Source organism: Meles meles, chromosome 1 (genome assembly GCF_922984935.1).
Source record: "Meles meles chromosome 1, mMelMel3.1 paternal haplotype, whole genome shotgun sequence".
Lineage (NCBI taxonomy): Eukaryota > Metazoa > Chordata > Mammalia > Carnivora > Mustelidae > Meles > Meles meles.
In genome coordinates, this window is record NC_060066.1 from 178,609,650 (window position 1) to 178,629,270 (window position 19,621).

General features: G+C 45.9%; 1 protein-coding gene across 7 annotated transcripts in view; it reads left to right on the top strand.

Moving 5' to 3' along the window:
- The window catches only part of LOC123948254 (BEN domain-containing protein 5), a 1,602,508-nt gene that overhangs the window by 1,510,177 nt on the left and 72,710 nt on the right, over positions 1-19,621 (top strand). For all 7 annotated transcript variants that reach the window (XM_046014945.1, XM_046014955.1, XM_046014970.1 and 4 more), the window contains one exon: positions 1,348-1,459. In XM_046014945.1, the coding sequence (XP_045870901.1) occupies positions 1,348-1,459 (112 nt within the window). The remainder of the gene's footprint in view (positions 1-1,347; positions 1,460-19,621) is intronic.

A 19,621-nucleotide genomic window follows, 5' to 3' on the forward strand; every position in this document is an offset into this window, starting at 1 on the left:
CAATTAACAGAATAGCTCTGGAGGGCAGAAGATTGGCTGTTGGTAGTAATAATCTACTTCTGTTCCATGGTACCATGGCTGTACACCTGATTCCCAGCCTTGTATCACCTAGTCCAAGTTTAAGTCATAGAGGGAAGTGACTGTTGCCACTGAGTCTGGTTTCCTGTTGCTGTGGCTGACAGATCACAAAGAGGGAGCATCTGGCCCATCTGTCTTTTGTGGTGGGAGAAAAGCCACCACCATAGTCTCATCATCTGTCATGATGGAGGAGCAAACTCTCCCCAACCCTGTCCCCTCTAATCACAGAGTTAGATGTTAGGCATTCCCCAAAGAAAATGGGTAAATGCCTACTACATTAGGAGGGATCAGACAATGGTTATGAACTCAGATCTGCCTGACTCCCAGACTGGAGGAAAAGATAGACAGTTATCCCCGACCACTGCTGTCTACTGCCCACCCCAGCCCACAGGCTGCAAACTTAATATTCTGTCACTCCGACAGGATGTAGCATAAAACGATAATAAAAAGTTTGATCTAACAACAACATAATTATTTTTAAGTTGCTATTATGTACCAGAACTCATGTTAAATGAAGTTACATGTGTTTATCTCATTTAATCCTCACAACATTGTCCTGAATTATAAATGGATACAAGACTGTGAGCATATCTTCTTTCTTCTGTTAGACTATGTTTCTTGAATGAATGCAGTCTGCCTGTGTACCAATCCTGCCATCACCTCTTTTCTCAAGCCATTTGTTTATAATTTCCTTATGCTTCAGTTTCCACATCTGTAAAATAGGAACACTAATAACACCACCCTCACATCATCAACTCAGGACCTTGGCCAGAGCTCAAGGTGATGTCAATGGAGCTGATAAAAGGGTATTGGGTTCTGAATACATTTTGAAGGTAGAAACAATGGGTTAGCTGTGGGTGTGAGACAGAGAAGAATAATAGGGACACCAGTGACTTCAGCCTCAGCACTTCTCTCTACTGCCCTGTATGAGAGATGTCCATGGGTCTGTGGTCTCAGGGCATGAACACTGAAGTCAGACTCCTCCACAGAAATATTTGAACCTCTCTGTGACTCAGCTTCATCTTATATAAAGTGGGAATTATAACAGTAGTGACTTTATAGGGTTGTTGAAAGCATTGAGTGAATTAATATATGTAAAATGTTTAGAACTGTCTCTGGCAAAAAAAAAATAATAATAATAATAATAATAAAAATAAATGCTAGGAAGGTGAGACAGGGACTACTCCTACTCCAAGCTGTATTTGTATTTATAAATGACAAGTTTGGCTTGTCCTGTTCATACTGACTCTGACTCTGGGTACTACCTAGGTGCTCTCTAATGGGGTTTGACCTGAACCGTCACTGGCTGGATCCTTCTCCGTGGGCCCACCCCACCCTGCATGGAGTGAAACAGCTCATCATCCAGATGTACAATGACCCAGTGAGTAACAAAACTCCTTCAGCGCCTGCTGGTTTTAAGGCTTAATCTGGGAAAGAGCAATGTTGTACTGAGAAATCCCAGTAGGAGCTCCAAATTAGGAGTACAGGGTCAAAACCAGGTAAGTATGAGGCCTGCTGTTCTTGTCTTTAAATTGGATAGACCCAAGTACCTTCCAGTACCCCTCGCAAACATCAGGTTCAGTTGGGTTCAGGAGGTCTTCTGGGATAAAGAAAATATAGTGAAGCAGATTCACAGGGTTCTTTGGCTGCAAGCAAAAGAAATCTCATTTGAATTAGTTTACGCAAAATAGAGAATTTATTACAAGAGTACGAGTGTATCTCACATAACTAAAGACTGTAGACTGGCCTCCTCCATCTGTAGGAGACATGGAGCCAAGTGTCACATCTGTTGGCTTCCACCACTGGAGAGTGATTAACTCTCATTTTCTAGTTCTAGTTCCAAAAGACTGCGACTGGCCCATCCTAGGGAACCTGCCACCTCTGGGCAAGTCAACTCTGGCCCCAGAGGCAAGGATATATAAGAACAGGACAGCCACACAGGAACCACATGGTTGGACTTGGTGGTGGTGGTCATGGTGAACTTGTTCCTAGAGAAAAGGGCCTGCTAGTCCAGAAAAAGGGGAATAGTGGGTGTCCATACTGAGTTTGCTCATAGGGGCAAAACTTTGTAAGAAACAGAAAAAGACACAGGGGTTTCATAGGTTTGAGAAAGGAAACAGACCACAATCATTCTATCCCCAAAGAGCAATCAGAGAGGACAGGACAGACATCTCCTGGGTGGAGGACAAAGGAGGAGGTAAGGCCTATAGAGAAATAGAAAATTTTAACAATTAGCTCTGCCTAAAATGGAGTGGATATAGGAGCTATGAAATTTGCCTTACTAAAAGGGTTCACCTTGAAGCTCAATGAAACTATCAAAGTGGTGCATAGAGGAGATTGAATTGTTTGGAAGATACTGGAGTGAGATGACATCTGAGTCTCTTCTAACTTTGATGACTGTGATTTCATGGCCTCTTGACTCCATAGCCCTGACATTTTTTCTGATCTGGCTGATAGTAAATATTCAATAAACTATTGGTAGAATGGAATTGGATTGAACATGGCAAATTCTCTTATGCCAACTTCAATATGATTTATAGATAGAAAACAGTTATTCACAGAGAGGACAATGAGGCATCATTTTTAAAAAAGATACAGGATAGGAGAAGTGATAGAGTGGGAGCCACTGAAAAAAGGGGTGTTTTAGATGAATCCCTGAGGAGAGAGCTGGTGGGTAGGGCATGAAGGAGGAACCAAAGGGAAGAGTTAGGTTTGCTAAAGAGAAGAGGCTTTAGCCTGCCATTGCTAACATTACTGAGAAGTCATTGATTCGCTCAGAGACAACTGGGCACTCATCCATGCTACAGAACACAGATCAGCCAAGACTGAGAGAGAGAGAGCGATTTAGACACTTTTGTGCCATGAATAGGGTGCTCATCAGCTGGTTGGATCTTAATAAACACACTCAGAGCTTGTTGAGTTAGCTGTGTTCTTCCTGAAAGTCCCTCCTTTAAGACCAAAGCAAGGGCATGGAGCACCAACATGGGAGTCAAGCTGACCATGGGAGTCATGGTTCCCAGCTCCCTCCATATCTTTTCTCTTCCCTACTCCCCATCTCCATGCCCAGGCTTTTACTCCAGTCTTGCCTGCCTTCTTTCCACAAATACGTATTAAGTAGTTCCAAATAGTAGGCATTGAGATATTTTCTAGCAGTGAACAAAACCCTAACCCTTGCAATTTGTGGGGGAGTAGACATTAAATAAGTAAACACTGATAAATATAGATTTTAAAATTGCGTATGGAGTTATGGTGGGTGGGGTGGGGAAGCACACAAACTGTGACGTATGGGTAGGATAGTTGTAAGTTTTGGCTTGCCTGGGGCAGTTCCCCTTGATATCTGTTGTCCCAGAGTATTTATTAATAGTACCCCCTTTCGCTCTTAGAAGTGTCCCAGTTTACATGATAAATTATACTGTCGCTCTACTTAAAAACTGTTAGAAAGCACCTAGTACAGTAACCGGCATGTAGCACATCCTCAACAAACATTATCTGGATTGGATTCAAAGTCACATTTGACTGTAAGTGTCATTGTGTCCAGTTGTAGATACTGTCAGTACCCCAAGGGCATCTGCCCTAATAACCTGAAATGCTTTCTCCTCCTGACCTCCGCTGTTGTGTACGTCACCACAATCACTCAGGCCAGAGCTGTGTGAACTGCCATGACAGCTTCTGGCCTCATTTCTAAATGCTCACAGCCTCACTCCTCCATCCCAGTAGCCTTCTGCTTGACAGAGTCAGCAAGCAGAGAATCAGCAGACCCTTGCTGGTGGACGGGGACTATGTCCAGGAGCATTGCCGTTCCTCTCTGAACTTTGGGTTCTATGCTGGTTTCTGGCAATCATCAGAGCCACTGTCCACCCCTAAGGAGTTCCCAGCCTGGTAGAGACAGGCATTTACAGGCAGTTATCTCAGGTGCATTTATGGAGGAAGACACGGGGCCGTGGGAGCCCATAGAAGGGACCCAGCCCTGAGCTGATGGCATGAAAGATTCCCAGGGCAGGGAGGGCTTTCCATGCAGAGGAGACATCTGTGCACCTGCCTTGAGAGGGAGGCACCCTCGGTGTGGCTGGCACTAGGGGCTGACAAAGGGACAGAAGGGGTTATGATACAGAGTGCAATTTGGACTTTATTCTCATGGGAATGGGGAGCATGGAAGGATTTTAAGCTGGGAGGTGAAGGGATCAGGTTTGCATTTCAGAAAGACTCCTCTGTTGCTTGTAAGGGGGTGAACTTGGAGGGTGCCAGGCTAGAGACTGGAGACCAGTAGAGCCTGCTGCTGTAGGGCTGGAGAGGCATTACGGAGGGGTGTGGGCAGCTTACTGACCAGCTGATGGGACAGGAAGGAGGTTTGTATGATATCCGTGGTTTGGCCTGGACAGCAGAGTAGATGTCATCGCCCCTCCTGAGTTCCCGAGGGGCAGTGCACCTGTGGACAAGCTTTAGACATGGCGACTTTGAAGTTGAGCAGAAGTGATATGTCCAGCCTGCATTGTGAGTCTCAGACATGAGCCCTTCTATGTTCTCACCTGGCAACAGGAGCCAGCTGTCCTGCATTAATGAGGGCATTTACTTCAAAGGCGGCTTTCCTAGACCTTTGCTCACTAAACCCTTACCCCCTCTCGGGACCTTGGAAACTAAATGATGCCCTTGACCATGGAGTGTTTTACCCAGAGGACCACACTGGATCTTAGTTATAAAGTGGTTATTTATGAAGTGGTTTATGCCCCACTCCTGGGGCACTCCCTGTGGACAGCATGGCCTTTGTTTACTAGTTGTGATGGACTGTCCCTAGGCAGAGTCTGGCTGATGGATCTGAGAGTCCCCAGTGCCCAGCAGGGACCTGGCTCTGAGCAGGTGCTCAGAGTAAATGCTAAGCAAATGATGAAGTAAACCAGAGCTTCTGTGAGCTGGTTTTAAAAAGATTTCCCCAATGAAAAAAAGCAACCAGACCACACACGTCTCCCCAGTCTCGGCTCTCCCTCCGAGTGTCCCAGATGCTAGTGCCACCATTGCTGTGCCCTCTTTTACTTCACGCTCTGGTCTGTGGACATCAGCCCTCTCCCAGGTTCCCCTGCAGCCTGCTGAGATTAGCCTTAACTCTCAGGGACAGAGTTTGAGATGGAAGAGCCTGAGACCAGAAACACAGGTTTCTGGTTACCTTCACTAATGTGCTCCATTCCTGGCCTTGGTGCCCTACCACGTTCCACACACCACAGAGCTTAGCCTTCTCTGGCCACCAAGAGCTCCCTTGGATCCCTGGGTCCCTGCCTTCCCACCATCCAAGCACGTTTGTTCAGGAGCTGCTCTTAGACATTTCATTCCCTCCAGTGGTGAAGAGCAGGGAACAGGCCCCAACTCTCCTCCACATCCAGCTTTCCCTTCTGATATCAGGGCTGAGTATTCTACCTCTTCCCCAGGTAATTAGCCCCAGACGTGACAGCAGTTTCCATGTGAGAGCTCACCCCCTTGCCCTGGGAGTGTGATTTTATCCTGGCACACATACCATAGAGTAATGACGGGGACTTCACATCACATGATCAGCCAGAGTCACTCGCACGCAAAAGCACACGCAGGGCCCTCCTCTCTCACCCAGGTCCAGTTGCAATCTTAAAAAGTGAAGCCCATTTACAGATGGGCTTCCTAGGACCACCCATTTTGTAAGTCTTCTAGCACCCAACGATCTGCCTGAGAGGTGTACCCAGAGAACTATTTGGCAGAGATTTAAAAAGCGGGTGTTGCTTTAAAAGGCTCAGTTAATTGAATGAAGCACACATTTCTCAAAGTACCCATGTACAAAACCCTCGATTACCTCCAGAATTATAGAGATCAATGGGTCGGATCACAGGCTAGGAAGAACTCACAATCCAATTGGAAGACCAGACCTTTATGAATCATTTTCAACCAGGGCTGCCAGGGAGGTTGCTAGAGTAGAGAACATGTAATGCTTTGGAAGTATGGGGCTAGGAGAAATGAATCATGTGAGTGTGTGTTTGTGTGAGTGTGAGGGGATCTGAGGAAGTTTCCTCAAGGACGTTGGGGGGGGGCTCTAGAAATGGGTAATAGTTCATCCGGAGGTTATGGTTTAGGGATGAGACAGGTTACAGGGAGAGAGGAGAGAGCATTCAGGGGAGAGCTGAGCAGTGGAATGGAGATGAGAGACCTGAGCTACTGGGGCTGGTGTGCAGGTTCATGAGAGGCAGCTGCAAGTTGGTGGCCCAAGATGCAGATGTTAAGAAGCTCATGGGTGACTTTTAACATGGAGTCAAGGAATTTGGCCTCTTCCTATGGCCCAGTGCTCTCTTCTCATTAAAATCAAAGTCTTGGAGCACCTGGGTGGCTTAGTTGTTTAAGTGTCTGCCTTTGCTTCAGTTCATGATCCTGGAGTTCTGCTCAGCGGGAGCCTGCTTCTCCCTCTCCCTCTGCCCCTCTCATCCTCCACTTGTGCTCTCTTTCTCTCTCTCAAATAAATATAAATTAATTAATTAATTAAAATAAAGGTCTTAATCCCTCTTTTAAATTGATTTTTAATTGAATTAAGTATCATGACTGTTAAAAAAAAAATCAAGGCCATGGAACAAAATGCCGCTTGTTAGGAATATTCCAGTACACACCCACTCTCCATCGTGAGAATCAGCGTCGTCAACAGAGAGCTATCAAAAATGTTTGAGCAAGGGAGACAGAGATCAATGAATAGTATTTCCATCCACTCAGTCCCCCACTTTAAAAACTCTAGAGTCATTCTAAAATTTAAATCCACCTGGGTCTCTATCCCCTGATTAAGACTTTTCAGTGACTCCTCATTACCTGTGGAATAAAGGCCAACGTTCCTGGCATGCCCTTCAAGGACATGCTCTGGGCATATCCAGCATGTAGCAGAGAACATGGCACCACAGAGACTATTATGCTGAATGACATATGCTTTAGCAACTTGGGAAAGCTGCAGTGTGGAGAGTGGATCAAAGGAGATGAAACGAAGGGAAAGAAGAGAGCACCATCAGGTGTTTCTTGTGAAGTCCAGGCGAAGGACAATGAGATCCAAGCTGGAGAGCGGTGAGGGCAGTTGCTAAGGAGAATCCCCAGGAACTGATGGCAGGAGGCAAATGGGTCCCCTTCTGCCCTTTTCTGTGCCCCCAGTCTCTCAGAACTCAAGAGTTGCTTTGTGAAAGACTTCTATGCTCTGGGGGGGATTCCCCCCTTTTTCTGGAGGAGAAAGGCCTGTGTTGCTATAACAACTTGGCTGTAGCTCATAGACAGATCTGTTTCCTTAAATCATTTAAGGAAAATTAGCTGCCATAACAACACAGAGCAGTTTTTAAAATAGAGCAACACAGGGCTGGGTTTTTTTTTTTTCCTTGCTTGCCTCCTGTAGTCCTCAAGAGAAGTTGCTCTCTTTCTGTCAAATAAATAAGTTTTAACACATCTGCATGGCAAATGGAGCAGTCGGTGACATGGTCATCTAACACAAAGAACCGGCACACACTCACACTGCCCGGAAAACACACACGCCCACACACACACACGCACAGCATGGAAATATGCGGGAAATGCCTCCATTTACATACATAAAACAGAACATATCTACAGAAAAGCATAGATGTGGTACATACCAGATAGACAGGTGTCGAGTCATGCATAATCACACAAAGAACATATGCACGAATATACAGCCAGGCACGGGCTCCCCACCCAGTCAAAATGGCAGGAGGAGGCCCAGCAGATCTGCTCTTAGCATGGGCAGAGGTTTCACTGGGTCACCGGCTCGGAAGGCCCTGAGATGGGAACTCCTCACTAGAAATCAAGCTGCACCTGTGTGTTCACACCTGATGGCCTGGAAACCTTGCTGGTGGGATGGGTAAAGTCACCTTGGCAAGCACAGGGGGTAGAAGGTTGGGGGCACTCCATCCCCACCCATATATGCACTTCGGGGCAAACTAGGAGAGCAGGAGACCACAACTATGGCATTGGGGTGGGAAAGTACGCCCCCAGGCAGGATGCTTATCACCCCTGAGGAGGGGGCAGTTCCTCCGCAGTGAAAACCACATGCCTTAGCACACTGTGTCTCTGAGGCCTAGAGAGTTCAAGCATCTGGACTGTAGGTTCCCAAACTTTTGTTCCAACCCCATGTCTCTAGTGGTCTTACTCCAAAGGCTCCATGGAGGGGACAGCTAAAGCTGTGAGCTTGTCTTTGGGGCATCGAGAGGGACTGAGAACACTGGCCACCTCCCACGAGACTGGATGAACCCCTATTTTGCTTGGTGCTGCTAGGCAAGTCTCTTCCCCTCTCTGCGACTTTCATTCCCCCCACTCCTGCACCCCAGTCTATACACTGTAGGGGTTGAAGGATGACTCCACAAGGCCCATTTGGCTCCAACAGTCTGCATCTCTGCATCATTTTGGAGGTAGATGTTGGCTGTGAAGTCTCCACTGATGGGCAGGATTTTCACGTCAAGGTCCAGAAGTCGAGCTCCTGCCTCTGAAAGACAGCCTGGAGTGAATGCCTAGGGAGGGGCTTAGCACATGGCTGATGTCCCGTGAACATCAATTTCCTAAGCCTCAGTCTGCTCTTCCGCCAGGAGGTAGGAATAAGCCCTTGACCTGCTTACCCACAGGTTGGAGAGAGACCCAGTGTATTCACTTTATGTGAACATAAAGTGTTTATAAATGTGAAGAAGGACTATTGCCTGGGATAGGGTGAAGAGGAATGCCTGTGGAAACGGGCAGACTGCAGCCAATTGCCGGAGGTTTCGCGAGGGGTAAGCTAAGTGCACTCACACCACAGCCATAGATCACACACTTTGGTCTCCTCAAATATTTTTCTATTCCTACCAACTTGGCCCAGGAAGTCAGTAAATAGCCACTAGGGGAAAGGCTCAGTCTGGAAGTAAAGACTGGAGGTAAATGTAATACTGTGCAGTGGGCTCTGAGAACACAGGGTGCTGCTGGTTCATGAAAATTTTACAGTTTTTCCTACAATAGTTTGAGATGGCTTTGAAACTTTAAGAAATTTTAAGAGAAATCGTTACTTCCCTAAAGGGCAACTTCTCCCACCTGTGATAAAAGACATGGTTTTTCTAACTCTCTAGATTATAACTTTGACTCCGGCAGCAAGCTGGGTGGAGAGATGGATTTCTCACTTCAGAGCAATATTCCCGTCAAACTGATTGTTTCCTTCAGTTTCTCTAACATCTTTTCATCCTGAAAGACTCTGAATATCTCTCATCAACTAACCAGATGCATGTTGTTTCAATGGCATGGAAGCCAGCAAAGCTTCCAGAAGCTTCCGTTTGAGTCAGGTCAACTAAACTCTCTGTCTCTTTTTCCCTATCTGGCAAGTGGGATGCCCATCCCACGGGATTTCTCTCAGGATAAGGTAATATGTATATACATAGCCTCCAATAGTAGGTCTATGAGAAATGGAGCCACTGGTATTTTATGCATTTGGCCTCACTGACCCCACTCTCCCAAGCTCCCATACCCCACCACAGACTGGGATCCCACTGAAGTCTTAGATTTCACCTTAGTCATTTCTGATCCCTGATACCCTGCGTAGGGCACAGGTCTTCCATGAACGTGCATTGGGTGAGAGAGAGGAAAGACAGGCAGGAAAGAACAAATCCACTTACCAAGGCCTAGAATTAACATTGGAACTGGGTTCTGAAGGAGGGATGGGAATTTGCTAAGTAAAGTGGAGGAAAAGTATTTCAAGTCAAGAGAGACACTAAGCCCCTGGGACAAATAATACATTATATGTTAATAAAAACAGTTAATAATTTTTAAAAGAAAGAGAGAGACACTAAGTCACTCTCCAAATCCTACTTAATCTTGAGAACCTACCTCCAGGCCTGCCGCCTCTAAGACTTCCTTGAACACTTTGGCCCACAAAGCGTTTTGTTGCTTTGTTCTTCTATGATCAGACTTTGCTTCTTTCATCTAGTGGTTTATTCCATAAACACACGTGGAGTATATTCTGTGGGCTTGGTGCCTCAGTATAATCTCCTCAGGCATCCACTGGCTTCCAATTTTTTCAATTCAATCGAAAACCCCTTCAGAGCCAATGATCTGCCTTCACCTCCCTGCTTTCCTGGCCAGGGCTGGTCACTCACTGGTAGCTCAATGAGAACGTCTTAAGCATTGATTAAAACGCAGTCTCCCCAGAAGGGGGGCTGTTTGGATTTCTATAAGCATCCCCTAGCTCCAGAGCACCCCTGGTGAAAGCATACAGCCTGTTGTGTTTTAGTGATAGTTTTCCTGCCTCCTTTAGACGGAGCTTCTCAAGGACAGAAGCTCTTTTCAGCTTCTACGTCCATTACCTGGCAGGGACCCATGCTTAGTAGGCCGTTGATGAGTGTTTGGGAACCCTTGTTAGCCAGCTCAACAGACACGTTGTTTTCCAGCATGATAGCCCCAAAGCAGCCCAGAGAAATCCATGGCACCCTCACTTTCAAAACCCCACCCTTCTCTCTCACTGTTCTACATTTCCAATGACTCATCTTCTTTCCTTCTTCTTTTGCCCCTGCTGATCCCTTGTCACTGAGAGCTCCCACATATGGATTTTTTTTCTCAAGCTCACAAATTCAGAAATTCTAGAATGTTAGGATCCAGCCATGTAGGATCTCCATCGCAAATCCACAAATTCTAAAATTCTCTTTACACACTCTCTACTCCTGAAGTCTGTTCAACTTACCCTCGTTCCTAAGTTAGACCAAGCTTGCTTCCCCATTTTCCCTATCCCGTAGTCATCCAATTATCCAGACTTAATGAGCTAAAAAGGAGTCTCTGTTGGATAGTTCTGGAATAACCTCTTTTCACTTACCCAGCCAGTCCAGTATACCCCCAGGTCATCTCCTCCAGGAGCTTTTCCCATTACCATATCTATCCTATCCACTTCTCACCCCCACTCCCCCTACCCCCACCCCCAACCCCGGCAAACTCCTCCCCTTCCAGGCTCCTGGTTTGAGATCAGCATACAGCCTGTGACCCCCTTACGCTCTCAACCTATCCAGCCTACAACAGCATACAAGTCACATTTAGGGTGTTTCGTGTTCACTGTGTGGGGAACATCTCTGAGAGTTATTTTTGGCTGTTGCTGTTGGGAGTCTCTGGAGCCCAGGAAGAATTCATGCTGGTACATCAAATAGCATATTGCATTTCAGAAATTGGCCTTAGCCATGGGAAATCAAGTAGGCCAGATGCCTAATTAGCCCATTATTTACCATGGTGGAGAGAGCTGAATTCTGATGAAAGGGACCAAACTAATCACTGCTTCCACTGTTTAACCTTTCATCCAGAAATTGCCCCATCTTCCAGAAGTTCTAATGCCCACCTCCCAAGCCCCGTCCTGCTCTCAGGTGTCCAGTTGTGAGAAGTCTTATCATCCAGGACACAGCCTGACCTCCTGGCCAATGAGCCTTGATGTCCTCCCCCTCAGCAAGTCATGCCAGGTTCATATTGCTCGCTTTCACTGCAAGCTAGTCAAGTATATAGAAAAAAGAATAACTTTCCTATAATTTTCAAAAGAAAAAAGATTGTTCATTTATATTTTCACAGCCCAGGCACTATATATCAGAATAGAAAGGCAAATAGCAAACAGTCATTTCCCTCAAGGAACTGATGATCCAGAAGAGAGCAGTGGTTTTCCAACTGTTTTCAGAAAAATTGCAAGAGGTCTGAGGACCCCCTCTCATAGGGCTCCTCTCCATTTTAACCTGAGCAGTATAACTTGGTGATTTAAGAGCTCAGGCCCAGGCTCAGATATAAATCTAATTTAAACACTCACTAGCTTTGCTATCTTGGGCAGTTCCCCTACCTTTCCAGGCATCTGCCTCGCCTTTGTAAGAGGTTGTTGTGAGGATTACCTGAACTGATTCCTGCAACTTGCTGAAGACACTTTGCCAGACACATATATTCTCAACAGATGTTAATCTTTATCACTATGACAAATGCGTTTAAATAAAAGATTCCATGGCCAAAGAAAGTTTGCAAACCCCTGGTCTAGAGCTCCTGACTCTGCAAACCAATGATAGCAGGACAGGGTGGTAAGCCTTATGACAGGCAAGGAATCCAGATGCCATGTGGGAGAAGCAGGTCACCTCCACTGGACTTGGGGTCAGGCAAGGCTTGCTGGGGAGGGTGACCTCTGAGGTGAGTCTTGAAGGAAGACTAGTAGTTGTTTGGACAGACCGGGGAAGAGTTAAAGGCAGAAGGAGCAGTGTGGGTGAGCATATATGTATCAGATGACTAGACTCAGAATTCTAAGGAGTTCGGTGTGCTGGACTGAGGGGAGCATGTGGAGAAGGGGTGGAAAGTAAGGCTAAGTGGTCGGCAGAAGCCCGTCATAGAGCCCAGTGTGCTACCCCGGGAAGCTTGGACTTTATCCTGAAATCCAGGGGGCTCTTTATCAGGGACTAGAAAGGACATGGAATTTAAAAGGGAGAGAAAAAAATGTTACTGTGACCTTCTGGGGTTTAAAATATATTGTTCTGTTTGTAGCTTTGAGCCAACAATTGTCGTACTACAAAGCTAGGCTAAAATAATTTGAAGTGTGAATAAGGATTTATGCGAAAAAAAAAAAAGTCCATATTACTTATAAATAGTGAAAAACCGAGAAAAAAATCTAAATGCCTAACAGTGGGAAACAGTGGGAAACTGATTAAGTGAATCACGATACATTCATATAATGGATGTTTATGAAGAGTTTACAATATTGTAAAAATGCTTATGCTATAATTTTAAGTGAAAAGAAGCAGAAGACAAAGTTGCATATGTATTATATGTTAAGACATATAACAACTAGGTTCAAAACATACACAAAAGAATGGATGTGAAGTAGATGTTAACAGTGGTATTTCTGGGTACTAGGGTTGTTTCCTTCCTTTCCGCTTTTTTATATTTCCCAGCAATTTTCTACAAGTACATTTTAACTTTAAAATTGGGGGGAAGATTTTATGGAAGGAGGAGGAGACCTGGCCACCCAGATATAAAGAAGGATCTCATTTTACAAAATAGAACCAAACTCCTGAGGCAGCTACTTGGTGCTGGGCCAATCCCTGTGATTGGAGCCTGAGGCAGCCAGCCCAGCCCACATTATAGAAGGAAACTGGTGTCAGTTGATGCCCATCATCTGTCTTCCGACTAGCCGTCCTTCTATCTGTCCCCCCCACGCAACCATCCATCCACTGTACCTCTACGACCCTCTGCTCAGAACTCTTATCCCAGAGGTGCCAACATCCAGGCTCCTAACACCCTGGAAAGTCTGCCAATTCCTTGCCCTCCAGGTAAGCATAAGAGGGACCCCACTTCTCCAGAGCAAACCTCAAATCCTGCCTTCTCTTCCTACTGAGTTCTCTTTTCAGTCCACTAAGTCCTTGACTTTTAAGCACTGCCCAGTCAGTGGAAAAGAGCAGGGGTAGACCCTTTCCTCCTAGGGATTCAGAGCAAGGGCCCTGCAGTCAGAAATTGCCTCCAGCCTCCAATTCTGGCTCTGTCTACCGCCTTACCTCTCTCAGACTCTGTGCCCAGAGCTGTGACCCAAGGTAGCAGTATCTCTTCACAGAGTGTGGTAAGGGTTGAAAATGACACTGCACTTGTATGGTTATTTTCTAAGGCTGGTATATTACAAGTACTTGATAAGTGTCAGCATTTATTCTTATTAAAAGCTCAAATCTAGTAATGTACAATAGCTGATATTTCAGTGTTCACTTCAGAACATTATCGCCGTCTTTAAACTGTAGTATTTACAAAATAGCTCTAGCTCTGGTTATTGAAATAGCCTTGCAAACAGGTCTTGAAAGGGAGCAGCCCTCACCCTTATCCCTTACGGTGGCTTCTCTGACCACTCCCCAACTCCCATCTGTGAGTCTTTCTTCAGGGGAGCTGATATCTTTAATTGCCTGACGGTAAGCTCAGAGGCTCCTGCCCTGGGAGACTTTCTCTCTTCCCGGCTTCCTCTATTTGTCTGTTCTAATCCGTTCTGGGTGAATTTTACAGTTCAGCCTTCAGAGGGCAAGAGAGTTTCTGTCATTCCTAGGACGTAGGTAGGTGGCCCTCTGTGTGTGTGTTTCTGGGGGGTGGGGAGACTCGCTATAACCCCTAAGGATGAGACAGCAAGGAGAGTTCTAAAGTGAGTAACAGGGAACGTAATCTCACGAACCCTCTCCTGGGCAATTTCAGACCCCGAGTGTGGCTTGGAGCAGGTTTCACCCGCTGAGGCCCTGGACAAGGGCTCATTGAAACATGGAGTTTGGACGCTGATTGACGGCTAAATCCACTTAACAGAAAAGGCCTCTCTCTGGCTGTGCCTATAGGGCCTGTCAAAGCCAAAGCTTTTCTTTAGATGCCTGGTGCAACCAGCACACACTCAGCAGTCAGAAAAGTTGGCTTATTCAGGCTCCCAGTTACAAATGAACAGTTTCTTTCCTGTTAGACTTTAGCTCCAGGCTGTGACCTTGAAAAATCCTCCAACTGCTAAGGCACCATTCTTTAATAGACCTCTTTGCTATGTGACTGGATTTTCTGGAGTGGATGGGGCAGATGAAAACAGCTTTTCAGTACCCTGGGGTCAGGGTGGCAGTAGGAAAGGGGGAAGTTGCTCATATTTATTGAGCATCTATTATGTGCTAGGCATTGCCTCATTGAAACCGTAGAACAACCCTATGAAATGGGCGTCATTATCCCTGTTTCTCAGGTGAAGAAAGTAAGGCTCAGCGTGAATGACACCCCCCACAACCGCCCACCCCAACCACAGTCTCCCCTGGCACACACATTTATCACTCCACATCATGCTGATTGGTTTATGTCCTTGTTTTCTCTACTCAGCTGTGAACTCCTTGAAGGATAAAACTATATCTCTGTCACCTCTGCATTCTCTTGCCCAGGGCACAATACCTAACACATCAGTAAAATGTCAGTTGCAAGAAGGAACAAATGAAAAGCAGTTAGAACCCGCAAGGTCATTACAATTGGTGGGGGTGGGGGGGGTGGGGGGTGGGCTAGAAATGGAAGTCAGCTCCCTGTGCCCAGGGCCCACTTCTGCAGCAAAGCATAGGGTGAGTGGCTCCCTGGGGCCAAAGCAGCCAATAGGGGGCTCACCATTGCTCAGAGTGTCTCCTCTTTCATTTTTAAAAGACATGTAAATAGCGAACCTAGAAGAGAGGAGTTCTATTGATTTAGCTTTTTCTTGAAAATGATGACACCTCTGAGTAGCAAATGTTCAGAATTATCCCCATTGTCTTTAGATTCAGTTGACATTGTAAATGGAATACCAGGTTTATGCCACTACTTCGGATACCATGGCCCTCCCTCAACCACTGTAAAGAGCACTTGGTTTGAGAAGTTCAGGGGTTGAACATGCCAGGCAAATTGGGACTTGGGTCTTGAATGGGGCTGGCTAATTGCAATGCACTTACTTTTAACCTTGAATTAGTAACTTCTTTCTGGCCTCTGGGCTCTTAGAGAACCCTATATGGAGCCATAGAACCTCACACTGGAAAAAACTGAAGAGGTCCTCCAAACTAACCTTCCATAGAAAAAGAATGGAGGGAGAGAACACATAAGCCCAGGACTGATGGCATGATCAATGTTGCCCACTGAGACCGAACTGTAGAGCTGAGACTCAAACTCAGGCCCCTCTGATTTCTACAGAGCACATGCACTGTCAGCCCTGGGGATGAATCACTAGCACATGGATCTTGTCCTAATTATTTTCACTAATCTGTCACAGAGATGTATAGTTTCCAGAGTACAATCACATACAAGCGTTCATTTGATGCTTGCTGCAATGCTGTGAGGTAGGGATTATGTGTTTTGTGTTGCAAATGGGGAAACTAAGGCCTACAGGTATTAAGTAATTTTCCCAAGAGTCAGGGTTTCATTTTCATTCTTCTGAGGGAGTCCAGATGTCTCCCCTCAGTCCAGCCCAGAGCAGAGCACAGAAATGGATGAATCAAAGGAAGTGGAGCAGGAGGAACAAAGCAGAGGGTTATGGCTCTTCTTTCTTTTTTCTCTTTAACAAAACACCCATAGTCAGTGTCCTCTCACACATCCTCCAAGTCTTCCCCAAATGTCTCTGACATAGGGTAGAGCCCGATGTGGGTGAGGCAGAGGGAACTCGGTGTTAAAGCCATGACCAAGGCCAACTCAAGGCTAAAAGAGCAGAAGTGTCAGGTTCAAGACCAGAACAAATCAAATCCTGAGGAACAAGGGGCCAGCTAGTGGGCTGGATGGGTAAGGCAGAGGAAGGACAGAGAGACTGCACAGACATCCAGTAGGAAAGATGGCAGTTAAGACAAGAGATATCACAGGAGCAAAGCCAGGTAGGAGGAAGAGAATAGCAGGAAGGAGATGGAACTGGCTGGTTAGAATGTCCCTTCGGGGAAGAAATGGATTTTTTAAAAAGTGATCAGATTCTAAAGGGCCTCAGAACCCCAGGCTGAGATATTTGAGTTTTATCATTTGGGCCAAAGGGAACTATTGGAGATCTGTGGGCAGGGAACGGCAAGAAAGACAAGCATTAGCTCTAATATGCAATCAGCACCAGCGTTTAGACCTCAAAATGGTGACCCCTTTAATCTGACAGTCTGCTTTGGTATAATTTGTTAAAAATGACAAAATGTCTCATTTTGCTGCAGTTCATCTTGACCTTTCTTAATATTAGAAAGTTAATTTCAGAAGGGAAATAAATGTATTAGTGTTGTCACAGTCATAAAAAGATGAATTCTGTACTGTCAAGCTCTTTCTTGGAATGAATCCATCACGCTGTAAAATGGTTGCCTTCCAACACACAACATCTTCCCAGCTCCCTCCGTCTTTTCCTCCTTTCCTTCCTCCCTCCTCTCTTCCATCCCTCTCTCCTTCCCTCTGCCAGCACATCTACTATGATGTGCTCTGGGGAGCTCTGGGGAGACAGGATAAAAGACTTTTCCTCCTTTCCTTCCTTCCTTTCTCCTTCCCTCCCTCCCTCCTATCCCTCTCTCCTTCCCTCTGCCAGCACATCTACTATGATGTGCTCTGGGGAGCTCTGGGGAGACAGGATAAAAGACACGGTCCCTGCTCTAAGGCAAAACTCTAGTGGGAAGACAGAGAAGGAAACCACCCATCGGAGGTGTGTCTCAATGCCAGGAGACGAGAGAGCTGAGAGCTAAGGAGATACACAGAAGGGGGGCTATCCATTGTGCAGAGGGAACTCCTATTAAATTAGGAGACCACGCCCATTAGTAGGACTTCGGTTGACTCTACGATTAGGAGAAAAGACAGTAGGTAGAATTCTGAAGCGTTGGGTTCTGGCCGCATCTGTGAAATATCGCAGTTACTAGCGAATGAGCGCTCAGACTGTGGTAAATATTCCACGTCCTTTTTTTCACTTAACCTTCTCATCCTTATCACGAAGATCTTATTGTTCCCACTTGCTCAAAAGGGGGAAAAATGAGGCTCAGAGAGATGAAATAATTTGGCCCACCTGGGTTGTAAATCTTGCATATAGAGGTGACTCCAAAATCCGAGTAGCTTGACATGTACAGTGCTTCATCTCCAGCTCGCTACAGAGAGTTCTCTTTTTATGATGTTACATCGTCTCCTGTTATTAACTTTACTATACCAATTATACTTACTACTTGAGTAACCTTGGAAAACCTAGTCTTGCCTCTTTCTGGATCTTTGGTCCTCCGTAGTGCAATGAAGAGGTTGGACCAACTCTGACCCCCTCTGGTTGTAAAGAATTCCTACAACCTGAAGGCATGAGTAACTCGGTGCTTCTCAGAACTTCCTGTGCAAGAAACACCTGGGTATCTTATTAAAATTCAAAATCTGATCAGAAGGTCCAGAGTGGCCTCTGAGAATCTGCATTTTTAAAAAGCTGACAGGTGATGCTAATGTTACTAGTTCAAGGACTCTGTTCTGAGCAGCAAGGACATAACCTATGGTAGGACGAAACTTTTGGTCCCAGGGTAAACCCACTGGGGTTGTGGGCCTAAGGTGACTGAAAGAAAAGCAAGTAATAAAAGCAATCTAACTCAGGTCTGGTCGGAAAAAGGAGTTCTGGATTCAATTTTTTTTACCTGGGATGTTTACTGTCTTGGGTTTAAAACCAGCGATTCTCTTGAGAGATGAAAGGGAAGGAAAATTGAACTTTTAAAGTCTCGAAGACATTTTTTCCACCGTAATCACATCTGTTTTAATTCAACGTGCAGTCTGAAGTTTTCCCCACAGCTCAGATTTCTGTGTCACAGGAGCACAGCAGCAGAGCTCCCCTGGGGAGCTGACCGTCTCTCTCCCTCCCCACACCCTGGTTTGGGTGGGGCTGCAGCTTCTTTCCCAGGACGCAGCAGCACACGCACAACTTTTCTCAAGCCTTTCAGGGATCCGCATTACCTACCTCGTTAAGGGCCTCCAGCTTTAAAGCTTTAGACTCATTTCTCTATGTTCCCTTGCATGAAACTTCTACTCTTACACTAACTGCCTGTCCCTCCTTTACTAAATGACACTCGGCTCACCCGCATTCACACCCACCACCCGTGTTGCACCCGTGCTCATCCCTGCGCCTTCGCCCCACACATTCCTCTCTACGACCGACTACCCCTCCTCTCTCTGCTCAGCTCTCAAGATACCGTATAGCATTCAGCTTTGTCTTCACGCCACCATTCCCAGGATGCCTGCTGTCATTGTCACAGATGTAAGCAAGTGCTTATGTGTGCCTATAAGCTTTTTATATCATTTAATTCTGAAAACAGCCATGTGAAGTAAGAATCACCCCCATTTTATATATGAGCAAAAAGAGACACAGGGATTCCAACCCAGATCTGTTGAATTCTGAAGTCAGGATTTCTCCTCGCTACCCTTTACCTTTCCCCAAGACGTTATTTATATTTCACACCATGGCATCCCATCCTCCTTTGGTTGAGAGCTACCTTTCTTTCTGATGAGAGGAAAGAGGATGAGGTAGAATGGCCTGAGAGATTGCTAGATGTTACAAGTCGATGGAGGGGGGGGGGGGAGGCTGCTAGAGGAATCCAAGTTAAAGGACAAGGGGCACATTTGCCCACCTCTTTTCCAAGAAAAAACACACAATAGAGCCTTTAGCCCACCTCCTAATGCAAAGCACTTTCCCTGCATTATCTCAGAGTCTCAAGATTACCTTCTTTGGGCTACGTTTTGATGGATTCCTACGATTATCCTCAATACTACTGGGTCCCATTCAAGCCAGTTGGGACTAATGAGTTCGAGGCAATCAAATCATACGTAGCATGTCAGAGCCAGAAGGAAAATGAGAGAGTCTCATTCAACCTCTTTATTTTATAAATGAGAAAACTGATGCCAAAAGGAAAATGACCTCCTCAAGGTCACACAGTGATTTGGTGGCATAGATTGACTTGAAGGCATTTATTGCATCTTTTTCCCTAGCATCTTCCGTTTCAGAACCAGGTGCCTACAGGTGCGCATGTCTTGTAGTCAGTACCAATGGTTCTTTCTGGGGCAGAAGTGCTAGAGGAAACCTCTGACTCGTCTCAGTCTCTCCGCCAAAAGAGTGGGCCTCCACCACCAGTTTCTTCTC